Below are 14,660 nucleotides of genomic sequence, written 5' to 3'. Positions count from 1 at the left end.
CTATTTCTAACACAATAACTAATTAAACATCTCCACTTCGGGACATTAAACCGAGTCAAATGACGAGGCTGATATTTTTTTTAAACATGTATGCATACTTCCAAAACAGGCAACATTGCCCTGTCGTTCACAAATTACACAATGTAAGAAATGAATCAGCAACAAATAAAGTATATTCTCAACAAACAGGGTAGAATACGTACAAAAAGAATAATACACTCTGCCAGACGGCGATCCGTCGCGGTCTCGGAACATCCCGGTTGATATTTCCCTCGTTTCAACCTCCCACTAACAGAATGTAATCTCTGCATCGTTCCCGTTAAATAACGTGCTCCACCGTGTATCTGGTTTAGGCGGTTAAACCTGGCTCGGCAGCACCCCACATCCCAGAAAGGCCTGATGCCGCTGCCGCTGCCTGAGATTCGTTCTGTGCAGTTGCCGATTCTCGCACCAATCGAGCCCGCCCCCTTTAACCTTACTAAAATAGTGGGGGGTTTCTCATAAGCTGGCACTTGTACCAAACGAGCATCGCTAGCTGCCCTACCCTCGCACTCCTCGGGGCCGAGTCCGGCTGCTCTCGACACACCCCCTATCGTTCCGGCTTCTTTTCGTGGCATGCCTGATACCACTGATAAGAAGACCGTTTCGGCTCGACATTACCCCAGATGGGGCCCGTCATGCCTCCGGCGGCTGGGGCTCCGCCCCAGACCCCGTGGTGCTCGCTTCGCGAGCGTCTGGATCCTCGGGAATCGGACTGGTTTCCCCTGGCTGGCCCGGTCATGCCTCCGGCGGCTGGGGCTCCGCCCCAGACCCCGTGGTGCTCGCTTCGCGAGCATCTGGACCGTCTGGAATGGGGTTGGTTTCCGGTCCATGGTGCTGTTCCTGTTTTCACGAACCTCGTATTCTGTAGCGGCACCAGAATTGCGGCCCTTCTCGACGCCCGACTCGAGCGAAGCGAGAGGAGCAACGGGTCCGGGCAGAGCCCGGCCGCCGGAGGCACCTGTGTCTGAATGAATTAATAATACAAAAGAAAGAAGTAGTCGATGGACCCCTGTCTAGTCCCCGTGCTTCTTATTCTGTTGCGACATCCGAATGTCGGGCATTCCTCGACGGTCGACTCGAGCGAAGCGAGAGGAGCAACGGGTCCGGGCGGAGCCCGGCCGCCGGAGGCACCAGTGTCTGGATGTACTAGAGTTTGAGATAATATTTATTAAGGGTGAAGTGGTAACCATTCCGTCAGTTCACATCCAGTTATTGCATGCCTTCTTGAAATAGTGATCCGACGCTTTAAAGTACTTTCCGAGGGCAGTGAAGTCTCTTTTGTTGAAGGCCTTGAACATGTTATTGTGGATATTACCAACAGACAAGTCTCTTAAAATGGTCAAGAGAGTATCACTCCAAGTACCGAATGTAGTTGATAAAATGTAGGGTTCCCGGCATGTTACCCAAAGAGGTAGAATCAGGGGTGAAGCTCTAGAACAACAACACTGCAAAGGGAATAATATAAATTCAACAAGCAATTTGGAAGTCCGAAGTTGAAATTTGTGGGGACCGCCCACGTAACGACTCGAGCGAAGCGAGAGGAGCCACGGGGTCTGGGGCAGAGCCCCAGCCGCCGGAGGCAGACGAGATGATATAATATACAGTGCATTAACGAAAAACAAATCTAATTATTTAAAGCAAGTTGGCGAAGTTATTTGAGCTTGAGCCTTGAGCAATCCATCCATTGACAGTGGTATCAGAGAGCGACGAAGGGAATTCAGTAGAGCTGTCAAGTTGGATCATGGTAACCGATTGGTCGTCACCGCTGAAGACAATAGCGGCTTTTAGGGTGCCAGAAGTGGGTCTGGCAAAGTAGTCAGCAGAGCCACCACCGCCTTGAGCACCGCCACCACCTTGACCGGAGTGAAGATGGTTGGTAAGGAATTGGTTACCGGGGCTGACAATTTCGAAGGCATCGAACTCACCGCATCCAGTGCTCCAACAAGAACAGGAAGCAGCACCGTATTGGAGGGTACGGGGGATTTGGGCGTTGAGGAACCACACAGCAGGCATATCACCATTAGGACCAGAGGCACCAGAAGCACTGGGCATGGAGAACTCGAAGACGAAGACCTTGTCAGCACCTCCGAATCCGTGGTAAGCTGGAATACCGGGACGGTAGTATCCACAGTCGTCTCCGCTACATTGGTTGCTGGAGAAGATGACGACCTCCTCGTTGGAGTTAAGAGTCTTGTCTTGAAGGACTTGAGGACTGCTGGCACAGCTAGTACCGTCAGAACCGGCATAAGAAATCGAGTTACCGAAGTTCATATCCCAAACACCAGATCCGGAACCACCTTGGTGGTTCATGAAAGTGACGCCATTAGCGGTTTGAGACGAGGAGTCATAGTAAGCAACTTGGGTCCAAGAACCTGCCGAAGAGCCTCCAGAAGGAGAAGCAGCGCTGCTAGATGACGATGGAGAAGCGGAAGAAGAAGTGACAAAAGTCGATGAAGGGGGTGGTGGTGGAGTAGATGATGAAGATGAAGATGGAGGTGGTGGTGGTGGGGCCACTGATGAAGATGTGGTTGTTGGTTGTGGAGGAGGTGGTGGTGGAGCAGACGAGGATGGTGGTGGAGGAGGAGGGGGAGGAGGAGCAGCTGATGAAGGAGCTTGAGCGACAGACGAAGTAGCTTGTTCAATAGCCTCATAACCATCGCCGAAAACGGTTTTAGTAACATGAACGTATTCCGTGACAAAAGCAGGCTCACGCTTGTGAAGGTTGTGAACGTGGTGACCAGCTCTCTTTTGAATTTGAACCTCGTCTCTCTTTTGGTTGTTGTTTCCACCAGGGTAGTAAACACCGAATTGTTTGATACTGATAGGACCTCTGAAGTGAACAGTAAGTTCCTCATCCAAAGGACTCAAGCTTCCAGAGAATGAGTAAGGAGTAGAACTACAAGTACCGTCATTATTGAACGAAGTGACTTTGTTGTAAGAACCTTGGTATCCAACGCCCTTGTAAACAAGTTCTTGGACCTGGTTACAGTATGAGGTACCGGCGATATTTTGACAGTTTTGCGCAGTCACGGCAGTTGCCAGTAGACCGGCCACAGAAGAAGTTGTAAATTTCATTGTGAAACGAAAGTGCTTTTTAGAGGCGACTGGTTCTTTTTTAGATTATAATTGCACCAGGAATTTCAATGACCAGCAATGAAAGACACGGGCAATATAGTATGACGAGTCGACCAAGCAAAAAAAAAAACTTATAGTCAGAGTTCAAGAAGAAACCTGAACGGGTATTGAATATAAATTATTGAACGAGCGGCGAAGTCAGGGGTCGGAATTGAAACAGAAACTGCGTGTATAGAGCGAGACGATACACGTTTGACGGGTTTCTATTATAATGTCGACCTATAAACACGCGACAGGGGTTCAATATCAATCGAGATTTAAACTGAACGTTGGCGAGTTGCAGCAAAACGATGTTGATAATAATAGAAAAACAGGGGTCAATAAAAAAAATAATACCTGTTTATTCTTGTGACAACAAATGAATAAAAACAATCCGTGCCAGCAACGATTGTAGATAAACGATAAAGAGTGACAGTATTCCACGAAAAATGAGGAATAACGAAGAGTTTTGTAAAAGGAGAGACAAAGAGTTGGAAAGGAATGGATAGCAACGGGGCCAAAAGTCAAAATACAGTGGTCTGTGGCTGTAAAAAATAACACTTGGTGGTCTGTGTTTCAAAGGAATGTATGCGTATTTAAGTAAGGGGTTTCGAGATCTCTGGCATGCATAACTACGATGCGCGTATGGATCTTCGTGCATATTTATATCATATGCATAGCCAAAAGCAATGTTAATAGTAAATAGGAGTACTTTTTCATCTTCCGACTGGCTCAAAACATCGGCTGGGTCCAGCCATTAAGTTTACTCCGGGCGTACAAGAGAGTTTGGCCTGCTCGTTAGGCTGGCTCAACCGGTTGCAGCGAGCCATGGCCTCCTGAACACGTTCGATCTGCTCATCTCCCTCTTCTACTCTCAGCACGACTGATGGACCGGCGACTGACGAAGGACTTCAACGAGTGAAACTCTTGACCACCTGTGAGCGACAGAAACATTACTGAATATCACCGGATCCAACGTCACACGGAAGAAAATCTTTTTTCATTGCAAGCCACTGAAATTATTTTCTGCCTCGTTCTGTTTCCGTGCTCCTACGGTTGCCTGTTCCGGTCGAAGTCCATTCATAAGTTATCTCCGTCCGCTCTATCTCGTACTGGTTCATCTCCTTCTAATAATTAATTAATATTTAATATTCTCGTCATATGGACAGACACACTCGTTAATTTACGCTTTTATTGCCGGCATGCCTGCTGATGCCTCCAGACTGCCATTCTTCAGTAAATAATTTATTAGGCAATCAAAAGACAAACTCTATTCCAAAGTCAATCAGCCAACTCTATCTTCTGCTTGCTCACCCCCTCGCTCGCCAATGTCCCAGGTGGCTCTGCAGCCCCGCAACCTAATCGGTCGGCTTCTGGAGAACTCGCCGACGCGAATGGATTTCGGGGGATGGTGGACCAGCCTTCGGCGACTGGGGCTCCGCCCCAGACCCCGTGGCTCCTCTCGCTTCGCTCGAGTCGGGATGGGGTGGTTGGGATCGGCTTACTGATTAGGGAAGTGCTAAAGACTTGACTAATGATCAGTTGGCTTATTTTATCTGATGGATTTGAACCGTTTGTTGAGCCGTTTGGTGATCCTCCGAGGCTTGTATCGTTCGCGGTATCTCGTCGAACTAGCCATGTTTATTTTATGCACGACTGGTGCTGATCTACCCTCACCGGAATGTAGAGCTATGCATACACTTCCCAATTTGGTGTGTCACTTGCCTAAATCGCTTTTCCACGTTGACCCTGGCATCCCTGTCACCCTTTCCCTCTAGCTAGAACCGGTAATTGCTCGACATTTTGACATTTATACAGTATCCTCACCAAAATCTAAACTAACCTAGCCGTATTCATGGTAGTTTTATTAAAGATAAGACCCCTGTTGCTCACCTAACCGAAATAGCGTCTTGCCAACAAACTAGTCTCGGTTAATTTGGTCTCTTACTCTGATATATTACTCCTATTTGGCCTCTTTCGTCCCTTTCGTCTGTCCAATATCCTCAATCTCTTTCTCTAGTCTTTGGCCCCTTTGTCTGCCTTTTCCTCCTTGGGATACCATCCTGGTCATGCTAACCAATTGCTAGTTTTGATACTCCTATTCAGCCCACGCATCTCCTTCAGAATACTCAGTAAAGTTGCTTTGGTTCGTGCTGACGTTGCAGACCAGCCATGCGTTTTTATGCATCATGTTAAAAAATTAAACAATTACCGAATTAGATAGTAATCGCCAAAGTATCGAGGAGACACCTGGCCTAATTAGGAAACTGCTTGGACCCAGTGGCCTATCCGCGTTCAACTGGCCAAGCAAGCCTCAAAACAAACACAACAAATCAAGTAAACAATAGAATGCAACACACCTTAATCTAAATAACTATATCCACCATATCGCGACGCCAAGCTATATTACCTGTCAAAAACAGACTTTCTTTGTTCTTTCTGAATTCTCCCGCTAGCGTCCAATAATCCCAGCTGGAGCTCTCTGGCAGAAAACCTGCTCTTATTATTACCCCTTACAGATGTTCACCCGTGTCTACAAGATCTACCACCGTCGCACCTGGCCTGTATCGTGTGTGTGGATCCCTCTGCAGACTGCCATCTGCGGTGTCGTTTCAACATAAAATCGCTAGAAGTACTGCACTCCAGTCTGAAGTCTGATGTCGTCACTGTCGCTGGCCCAGTCCGTGCTGTGTATGTATCTTTAAAACACTATATGAAACATGAAATGACGTCGAAACGGTTGTAAAACTCCCTACGCTCTGCACCTCAGTTCCTCTGCACTCTACGAACTATTACCAGTAGCCAATCAGCGTTCCACTACGTGCGCCCCCTCCAGCTGCCCTATTTAATACCCTCATATTCGGGTGCACAATATTAAGCGATCTCAACTCCAAAAATACCAAAAAAACGTTTGTGCCCCTGAAAAATTTTATATACAAATTCGCTCTGCAAACCGTAACTGCACCGGTGATCCTGTCAATCAGCATGACATCCCGGATATAGAAATGCAGATCATTTCATTTACCCAAGTGAAAAGTGCCTTCCAGTCCATCTACAACCGTGAAACCCACACAAATCAAGTCTCTGTCTCTCCCTGAACGCTTTAATTCTACTTTCAAGACCGTAACACACCCCTCTCGCTGGCTGTGCCAGGTCAAAACTGCGTAAACCCCGTTAGAAGCATCTGTCCGTTTACGGTAACTCAGCACCCCCTGAGAATCTCGCGTATCAACTCCACCTGTCAGAGCTTCCCGGCCTCATCAGCCGTCTTTTCACTTCTGGTGGGGTTCTGCCTCCGGCGGCTGGGGCTCCGCCCCAGACCCCGCTGCTCCTCTCGCTCCGCTCGAGTCGGTCCGTCTACGGTCCCGCAATCTCCTGCGAAGCAGGAGCAACCAGGGTCTGGGGCGGAGCCCCAGCCGCCGGAGGCAGAGTCAACCTCGAGATTGGTCAGGGAACGGTATACGTTTAGTGTTTGGGGTTCGTATTTTCAGATCGCAGTTGCTGGTGAGGCATTTTTTGTCATCGCGACTATGACAGTTGAAATAGACAGGACCGTCTGTTAAGGGAGGGAAGTCTATTTATTTACAAGTTAAGTTACAGTCTGAGATATATCACAGGAGATTAGAATATCTACCAGCTGAAGAGCTGATATGGGCAGCGAGGATGCGAGTTCACAGCATTAGCGTTTTATGGGACCAGAGAGTTCTTCAACGGGCCACTGATACAATGTGGCAACAGCTGAATTATCAATTGAGCCAAGTCTTTAGCTGCAATTCATCTGACTGGCCAATACCCAACGATGTCAGGCTCCCCCAAGCACCGACTCGAGCGCAGCGAGAGGAGCCACGGGGTCTGGGGCAGAGCCCCAGCCGCCGGAGGCAGCGCCCCGGCAGTTAGAACACAACAGGCTCGGGTCGAGAGTCGAACAGGACTTTGTGACGGATGATCTCGACTACAGGGATATCAATTGAGTTGGACGAGCTCGGAGTGGCCGAGGTTTCTCGATTGAGCATTTTAAGCACTGCCACTGGTTTCTTTAAGGCGACGATTTTACCTCGCAGTCGCTGGTAGTTGCCCATGATAAGCACCACGTCTTTCGAGTCCTCGGAAAAAGTGAATTTCCCCAGCAAATTAAGATCTGTTCGAAACGAATTGCCCGACTCTCGTGGCAGCTGGTTCATATCCAGATCACCATCACCATCAAAAGAAAGAGACGACTCTTTAGTATTCAAATTGAGCCCCGAATCAGTCAGAGCATTCGATCCAATGTGCACCGTTCCCTGGATCTCCACCAGAGCCAGACCCGACGGTGTTCTCAAAACTTCCGGAATGTGCACCCGGCCAGCAGGCTCCGGCCTGTATTTCAAAATAGCAGACGGCATTGTTTCTCGGGACCCTGACTAACCAGTAATCTCGCGATACAAAACAAAAACGCGACGCGGCCTCTAATTTAACCTTGCGTCTCTTCATCACGTGATATCGCGGGGGGTGGGGTGTGCCTCCGGCGGCTGGGGCTCCGCCCCAGACCCTGGTTGCTCCTGCTTCGCAGGAGGTTCAGGAGATTAAAGGGCAGGTGGAGGTAATAGAGGTAGTTGAAGGGTCGAGAGGGGGAGAAGTATTTGGGATGTTCTTGTTTCGCAGGAGGTTCAAGGGCTGCAGGGACCGTCGACGCACCGACTCGAGCGAAGCGAGAGGAGCAGCGGGGTCTGGGGCGGAGCCCCAGCCGCCGGAGGCACCGTCTCACACAGAAATAAAAGGGCTACGGTGCCCAGAACAGCAGCAGTTTCCACAGTTGCAGGGCCCAGTCCCTGCAGGGATCGGCGCGGCGTGCAAAGGTTACAGAAAGTGCCAGCCTCGCGCCGTGCCAAACTTCGTGTCATTTAGAAGTGAGTGAGAATCTCACTTGTCAGATCACCAGCATAGACAACATCGGCGGCCCTGACACGTTGAAACATTCACACACATTGTAATAACACAAAATGGCTTCAGACGGACTTGAGAAGATCACCGAAATCCCTGTGGAATTTGTCAAGGATGGCACCACTTTCATCAACAAGTGCACCAAACCTGATCAAAAGGGTGAGTAATTATGACTGACTGAACCTTCGATTGGTGTGGAGGGGTGGAGCTGGGGGGTCGGTGATGCCTCCGGCGGCTGGGGCTCTGCCCCAGACCCCGTGGCTCCTCTCGCTTCGCTCGAGTCGTGCTTTGGGGTTGTCACGTTTGCTGGGTGTGATTGGTTGTTACTGATGTTCAGAGTCATCGAGAACGAGATGTCCAAGGCCAGTGGACCAGAGTTGCTGTTAGGTTCATGTTTATCGTGTGTATCGATGCTGTATGGAGTTACTAGTGTAAACTATTCTTTTGGTTAGTTTTGTTTGCCTTCGCCTTCAGATAGCAACGCACTGATACTGATAAAGACTATAAAATGCATGATTCTAGTCGATCTGTTTCTGTTTACACCATAGAAGTTGACGGGGTCTAGCTCTTGATTCACTGGTCAAATAATCTCATGACGATAGAATGATCACACCATCCACTTTAGTTCAACTCCTCTAAAATAATACTAACCCATGGCAGAATTCATGAAGGTTGTCAGAGCTGTTGGCGCTGGTTTCCTCGTTATGGGTGCTATTGGCTACTTTGTCAAGCTTGTCCACATCCCTATCCGTCACCTGATCACTGTTTAATTACCGCTTTGTAAAAATATAACTATTCTGCTTGTTTGAAGTGAAAGTTTCACCTATTTGAAGTATTGGCTGTCTAGGATCAAAACTGTGTCCTCGCCAAATGTGAGATCGATTAATCATTGTTTAATCTCGAATTATACCATGTTTAAAGACCAGTCTAAAACTCCTCACATTAGAATTATACATTTGACCCTCCGCTATAGATTACGACTTGGTTTAGTCAAGGGGAGTAGACATTGGATCTCAGGCAGTTGAATGTCAACTTGCAATGACATGTTGACTCATGCAGTGAAAAATGTCCAAACTCCTATCTCCGGCCGATATAACCCCTCAAATTAACTGTCCAGACCACCACTGGTTCGACTAGAATCTTATATTTAACCATCAGCTATATTTTTCAGCTATAAACTCTTCAAGACTGGACTCCCTCTCATGTCCGTACGGCTGCAAGCAAAGTCAGATCGTCTGCAAGCAAGTCGGATCGTCTGCCAAAATTCATGTTGCAACAGAACGATCGTCACATTCGACATATATTATTTCCACCAAGAGACCAGTGTTTGTGGTGTTTTAAATTGTAATGGGTAACGTCATGTCTGCGAGTTTTGCTCCCGAATGCACTGAGGCCAAAAGAGCCTACGACAACTGTTTCAACGAATGGTACAGCGAAAGTACGTATTTCGCACCCACCGGCCCTGTCTTGCGGTCCACCGGTCCTGGCCATCTCCAGAACTCTTATTAACCTCTGCTTAGAATTTTTAAAGGGCAAATCCGTCTCCAACGAGTGCGAAGAGACCTGGGAACAGTACCAGAACTGTATTAACGTAAGTGTGGATGTGCCTCCGGCGGCTGGGGCTCCGCCCCAGACCCCGCTGCTCCTCTCGCTTCGCTCGAGTCGTTACGTCTACGGTCCCAGCAATCTCCTGCGAAGCAGGAGCAGCCAGGGTCTGGGGCGGAGCCCCAGCCGCCGGAGGCAGTGTCCGGAAAATATTAGCTAACTTTGTGGTAGGTTGCGCTGCAGAAGAAGGGTATCAAGCCCATGCTGGACGACGCTCGTAAGGATGCTCCTTTTGAGACTGGTGGAGTTCTGAACCAGTCGGACGACAGCTCGAAGAAGTAGCGAGAGGTTGTCTTCGAGCCGATTGACGGCGTTAGGGCTTCATATTTATTGAGTGACATCTGTACTAAACTACCTGTAAATATTATTATTATTCTTTCTTTTACTTGCCAGGATCCTTGAATCGATTCCAAGGGCCATGATACGGGTCATTTGGGTAATTGGGAGTGAACAACTTCAAAATCACCGAAAAACCCTTACATTTATCACTTTTACACATCTCACAGATCCAGCACTGATACTTTGAATATTAAAACCATACTAAAACCCCAAAACAATGGCTTATATATTAACCAGCTGGCTTAAGCAACGCTACAAGACAAATAAACAGTTAATTATTATTTATAATATTAAGTCAATTGACAGAATTCTTACCGAGACCGACTCTCCGGCTTAATCTCAACAGGACCCTAACCCACCTGAAATTTCACTTCACGACATTTGATCTATGCAATGTTCATGTTGATAGATCCTGAAGCTTCTCATCACTCATTTCTATCATGTTCAATCTGTCTCTTTTCAGATCTGGCATGCGACCCCTCGGCTCTATGGCCTCTGCATTTATCAGGCCCTCGCCAGTAGGCTCCAGTCTGAACATCATCAGAAACCTGTCCCTCAAGACCCACAAGGGAGCTATCAAAAGATGGAAGAAGCTCGGCACCGGTGCCTTCAAAAGAGTAAGTTTTGAAACAAATTAGATTCTGTTTTCACTCTCTATATATAGAGTTCCCAAGTGCAGTGACTAACAAGCTTCAGCGCCAAGCCGGCCGCCGCCACGGCAACGTAGGATGGTCGCGAAGCAAGGTCCTGGGCCCTCTCAACTCGAGCGTCGGTGCCAAAAACAACAGCAGCCACAAGAAACTGCGAAGCCTGCTACCGTACTAAACCGCCGAAATACAACTGTAAATAGCATGTAAATAGATTGATGACCGTCTTTTCGCGGGGCTGCCTCCGGCGGCTGGGGCTGCGCTCCAGACCCCGCTGCTCCTCTCGCTCCGCTCGAGTCGTCACCTCCACGGTCCCAGCAATCTCCTGCGAAGCAGGAGCCACGGGGTCTGGGGCGCAGCCCCAGCCGCCGGAGGCAGACCCTCCACCCCACGGAGTAGAGAAAAAAAACATGCTTAAATTAATTTACGTACACCGTCCTCGAAAGAGAACGATTCCCATTTGCCGGCAGCGTTGCGGACACGTTCGGATGTGGGGAAGTAGTGGTAGTTGGTTTTAATGGAGCAGGCGCATGGTAGGTTGTCGAAGGTCACGATGCGCAGCTTGACGTAGGTGTTGTCGGGGATTTTAGACACCACTTCCAGGAACCTGTCGAGGTTCGGGGTCGGCTCGCCGTTGACGTCGGTGATGAAGTAGGTTGATGAGATGCCGTATTGGTTGGCAGGAGATCCGGGCTCGGAGTATACAACGTACACGTCAGATGGAGACTTCTTCAACTGCTGGACAACAGCGTGATGGGGTTTGTGAAGATTAATACCGCACCAAGAAAGCACTCGGTCGGTCGCGAGGTCGTCAGTAGCGATTGTGGGAACAGTGACGGTCATCTCTTTTCGGTTTCTTACGAGGGTGACTTCTACCTCATCGGCATCCTGTGCAGCATTGAGATCGAGAACTCGGGTCACGAGCTTTCCGTTGATAGCAAGAAGAATATCACCTTCTCGAAGGGAACCAGCAGCTGATTGTGCCACTCGGATAACATTGAACAGTTGGTGACGCTCGTTGTTGCTTTCTTCAACCTTTCGAATCCACTCCTCACCGACACCTCGAATACGCGAATTCACTACTTGAATAGCATTGACTTCGACATCAAGAACTCGAGGGTTGGGGCGTTCACCAGCACGAAGTTGGTCGATAACACTTCTCATAAGAGTTATATCCAGGGCAAGACGGTATTGACGGTCCCGGCCGTTTCCAGTGCTGTCGCCAAGGAAAGACATCCACAGAGCTCGAATAGTACCATCCTCATCAGCAAGCACGCCTGATCCACAGTCTCCACTGAGAGGAGTGTCAACAGCCACTGAGTCTAAATTGGTTCCTCGGTATCTGGGAGATACTTCTGGGGAAAGAGGAATCACGACCGTACTGATATCGGTGACACGAGTTTTCGTGGAAACAACTCGAAGGTTGTGGTTGTGTCCGACAAACACAACTGGAGTACCCTGTTTCAGAGGGGTACTGCTGAGTTTAGCTGACTCAATAGGAGCATCAACAAGTGAAGGATCATATTGAACAATAGCGTAATTTTGAAGAGGATGCATGAAAACCACCTTACCAGGGACAATAACAGATTCAGCAACTGTCACGTAAATATCGAGGAGATCATGAGGAACAGTGTATCTCGTAACAAGAACATAACCCTTTTCAGCATCAATAACGAGGCCATACTCGGTCATAGAACTGCTGTAATAACCTTCAATCTTAGAACCGACACGGGCTGCGACCTTGACAAAACTTCGCACTAATTTTGATACTTGGTCGTTTTCTAAATAAAGATCCACAAACTTGGCCTTCTGAGGAAGAACTGGCTCTGCGGGAAGTGGCTTTCCAAGCTCTTCGTAATCCCATAATCCAGTGACATCGTTACGAACAGCAAGGGACATGGACTTGTGCCAGTGTCGGTCTATATATACAATTGAGTACCGAATGGTGTGGAGATCGGTGACATGACGGAATCTAGCTGACACTCTCTTACCATCAGCAATAGATTTCATCACTTCAATGAAAGCATCGAGATCGGGTGTTGGCTGGTCGTCCAGTTCGTCAAGAATCCAGCCTGTAGCATCACCACGTTCAGGGCCGAATGAACCACCAGCATCTGCAACATAAACTCCACGAACAGGAATAGAGTATAATCTAGCAATTTGATATGAGATATTGTGGAAAATAGATCCATTGACTGTGACAAACCTGTCAGGAGTAATAGCATGAAGATCACCAACTAAAATAGACGAGGTGATATTTTTACCACCTCTTTGAACAGTAACTGAGATTTCTTTGCCAATGGATTCATCGAGAATAGCATCAACTCGAGAAAACCTACTAATCTGTTCTCCATTGATTGAAATAAGACAATCACCTTCGCGAATCAAACCATCTGAAGGACCCTCAGGCAGAATAGTCTCAGCAACCAGCAAACCAATAGCATCTGGGAAACTCTTACGAGCGAGATTTTCAGCCTCTTCAGTGAGCCCCAATCTTCGACACTCATCGAAAGGTTTCAGCAGAAACTGAGCTTGAATGGTACCTCTAGTCACAGGTTGGCCAGCACGAATGCACTCAAGAGCCCTCTTACCTCTATACAATGGCAAAAAGAAATCAGTCGAGGCACTGGTACTACCACCAGCTTGTAAAGCTACCACATTTCCATCGATATTTACAACTGGTGAACCACTGGATCCACCTGAAGTGGATGCAGCAGCCTGGATATACTCGGTGTTGAAATCATTGTATGTCAAGTCTCCGTAATCCGGAGCATTTCTATCCAGTCTACTAATAAAACCAGCAAGAATACTCAACTTTTCACCAGCATCATTACCAACAACTCTAATTTCACAACCGACCCTGGCAAGGTCAGGACGCAGCTCCAAGGCTTGAACTTTCATATGCTTGATTCTTTTTGGGTCGAACTTGAGAAATCCAAAATCATGAACTGGATCTCTATAAATAGGCTTAACATCACACTCCTCATGGTTATCAAAAACAGCGTAGCCCACAAAAGGGCCGGATCCAACCACATGACGGTTGGTCATAATAATACCCTGCTCAGCATCCACTACAAAACCAGTAGCCTCGCTGACAAAAGCACCTTCAGTATCAAACGAGCACACACTTGCAAACTGTACAGAAACAACACTTTTAACAACTCGTTCAGTAGTTTTCTGCCATTCCACAGACTCCATAGCAGTAGTGGTAGACGAGGAAGTCACAGCGGCAGTTGTCGAAGAAGGAGGCAGAACCTCTGTTTTCACTAATTTTTTATCGTCGAGAATGACAACATTATTGCTTTCATCTTCAGAATCCAGTTCAGACTCTTCATTATTGGAAAATTGTTCGTTATTTACATCGTCCATAGAAACGTCAAACGACGTGCTGACAACCGGATCATTTGCTAATGCTGACGAGTTACCGTCCACGATAACATCTGAAGACGATTCGAGTCCATTAATAGTTTGGATAGTAGCATTTGACTCGGGATCAGTCCGCAATCTTTTGGACACACTATTGACAGAAGAAGAAGAAGATTCCGGAGAGCTGTCAGCTATTCCAGAGGTTCTCCGTTTAATGGGTATATTGGACAATCGCGAAGACTTCCTGCGGAGTGGGGGACTAGCCATAATGAGAGTTGAAAACTGAGGCTGGCACACTGGAGATACCACAGACAATTTCAACAGAGAAGACGATCTAAAACAACCGCCACACTGTAAACCTTTTGGCGGTAACAGCGATTTTCTGAGTAAAGACAGAATATTGCCGTGTTTTTATAGAGAAGCTAAGGGCACAGAGTGAACACTACGTAACAATCAGGCCCGTGAAAACTTTTTTTTTCCCTCCAAAACTTTTGAATGACAAACAAAACAAAACCAAAAACCAAAAAACAGAATATTCGCAACCGAATCCGAATATCCTTGGTAAACAATATCTCACCCCTCGATATCTCGAAGTGAAATTTCAAATCAAGTCTGCCGATCACCAAC

The 14,660-nt window shown here is 47.7% G+C and overlaps 4 protein-coding genes across 4 annotated transcripts; 1 reads left to right on the top strand and 3 right to left on the bottom strand.

The window, feature by feature from the left end:
* Positions 1 to 1,674: 1,674 nt before the first annotated feature.
* Positions 1,675 to 3,117, bottom strand: TOS1 (Tos1p; the record flags this gene model as incomplete). Its single annotated transcript, XM_018882685.1, has 1 exon — positions 1,675 to 3,117. The coding sequence occupies one exon, from the start codon at positions 3,115 to 3,117 to the stop codon at positions 1,675 to 1,677; it is 1,443 nt and encodes a 480-aa protein (XP_018734949.1).
* On the top strand, positions 1,912 to 2,457 carry AWJ20_728 (uncharacterized protein; the record flags this gene model as incomplete). The annotated part of the gene is made up of 1 exon (XM_018882686.1): positions 1,912 to 2,457. The coding sequence occupies one exon, from the start codon at positions 1,912 to 1,914 to the stop codon at positions 2,455 to 2,457; it is 546 nt and encodes a 181-aa protein (XP_018734950.1).
* A 3,932-nt stretch (positions 3,118 to 7,049) lies between the features above and the next one.
* On the bottom strand, positions 7,050 to 7,538 carry CTF8 (Chromosome transmission fidelity protein 8; the record flags this gene model as incomplete). Its single annotated transcript, XM_018882684.1, has 1 exon — positions 7,050 to 7,538. One exon carries the CDS (start codon positions 7,536 to 7,538, stop codon positions 7,050 to 7,052), a length of 489 nt encoding a protein of 162 aa, XP_018734948.1.
* A 3,543-nt stretch (positions 7,539 to 11,081) lies between these two features.
* Positions 11,082 to 14,300, bottom strand: NMA111 (Nma111p; the record flags this gene model as incomplete). Its single annotated transcript, XM_018882683.1, has 1 exon — positions 11,082 to 14,300. One exon carries the CDS (start codon positions 14,298 to 14,300, stop codon positions 11,082 to 11,084), a length of 3,219 nt encoding a protein of 1,072 aa, XP_018734947.1.
* Positions 14,301 to 14,660: the final 360 nt, after the last annotated feature.

Source organism: Sugiyamaella lignohabitans, chromosome A, assembly GCF_001640025.1.
Source record: "Sugiyamaella lignohabitans strain CBS 10342 chromosome A, complete sequence".
Taxonomy (NCBI): Eukaryota; Fungi; Ascomycota; class Dipodascomycetes; order Dipodascales; family Trichomonascaceae; genus Sugiyamaella; species Sugiyamaella lignohabitans.
This window is presented reverse-complemented; position numbering and strand designations above follow the sequence as displayed.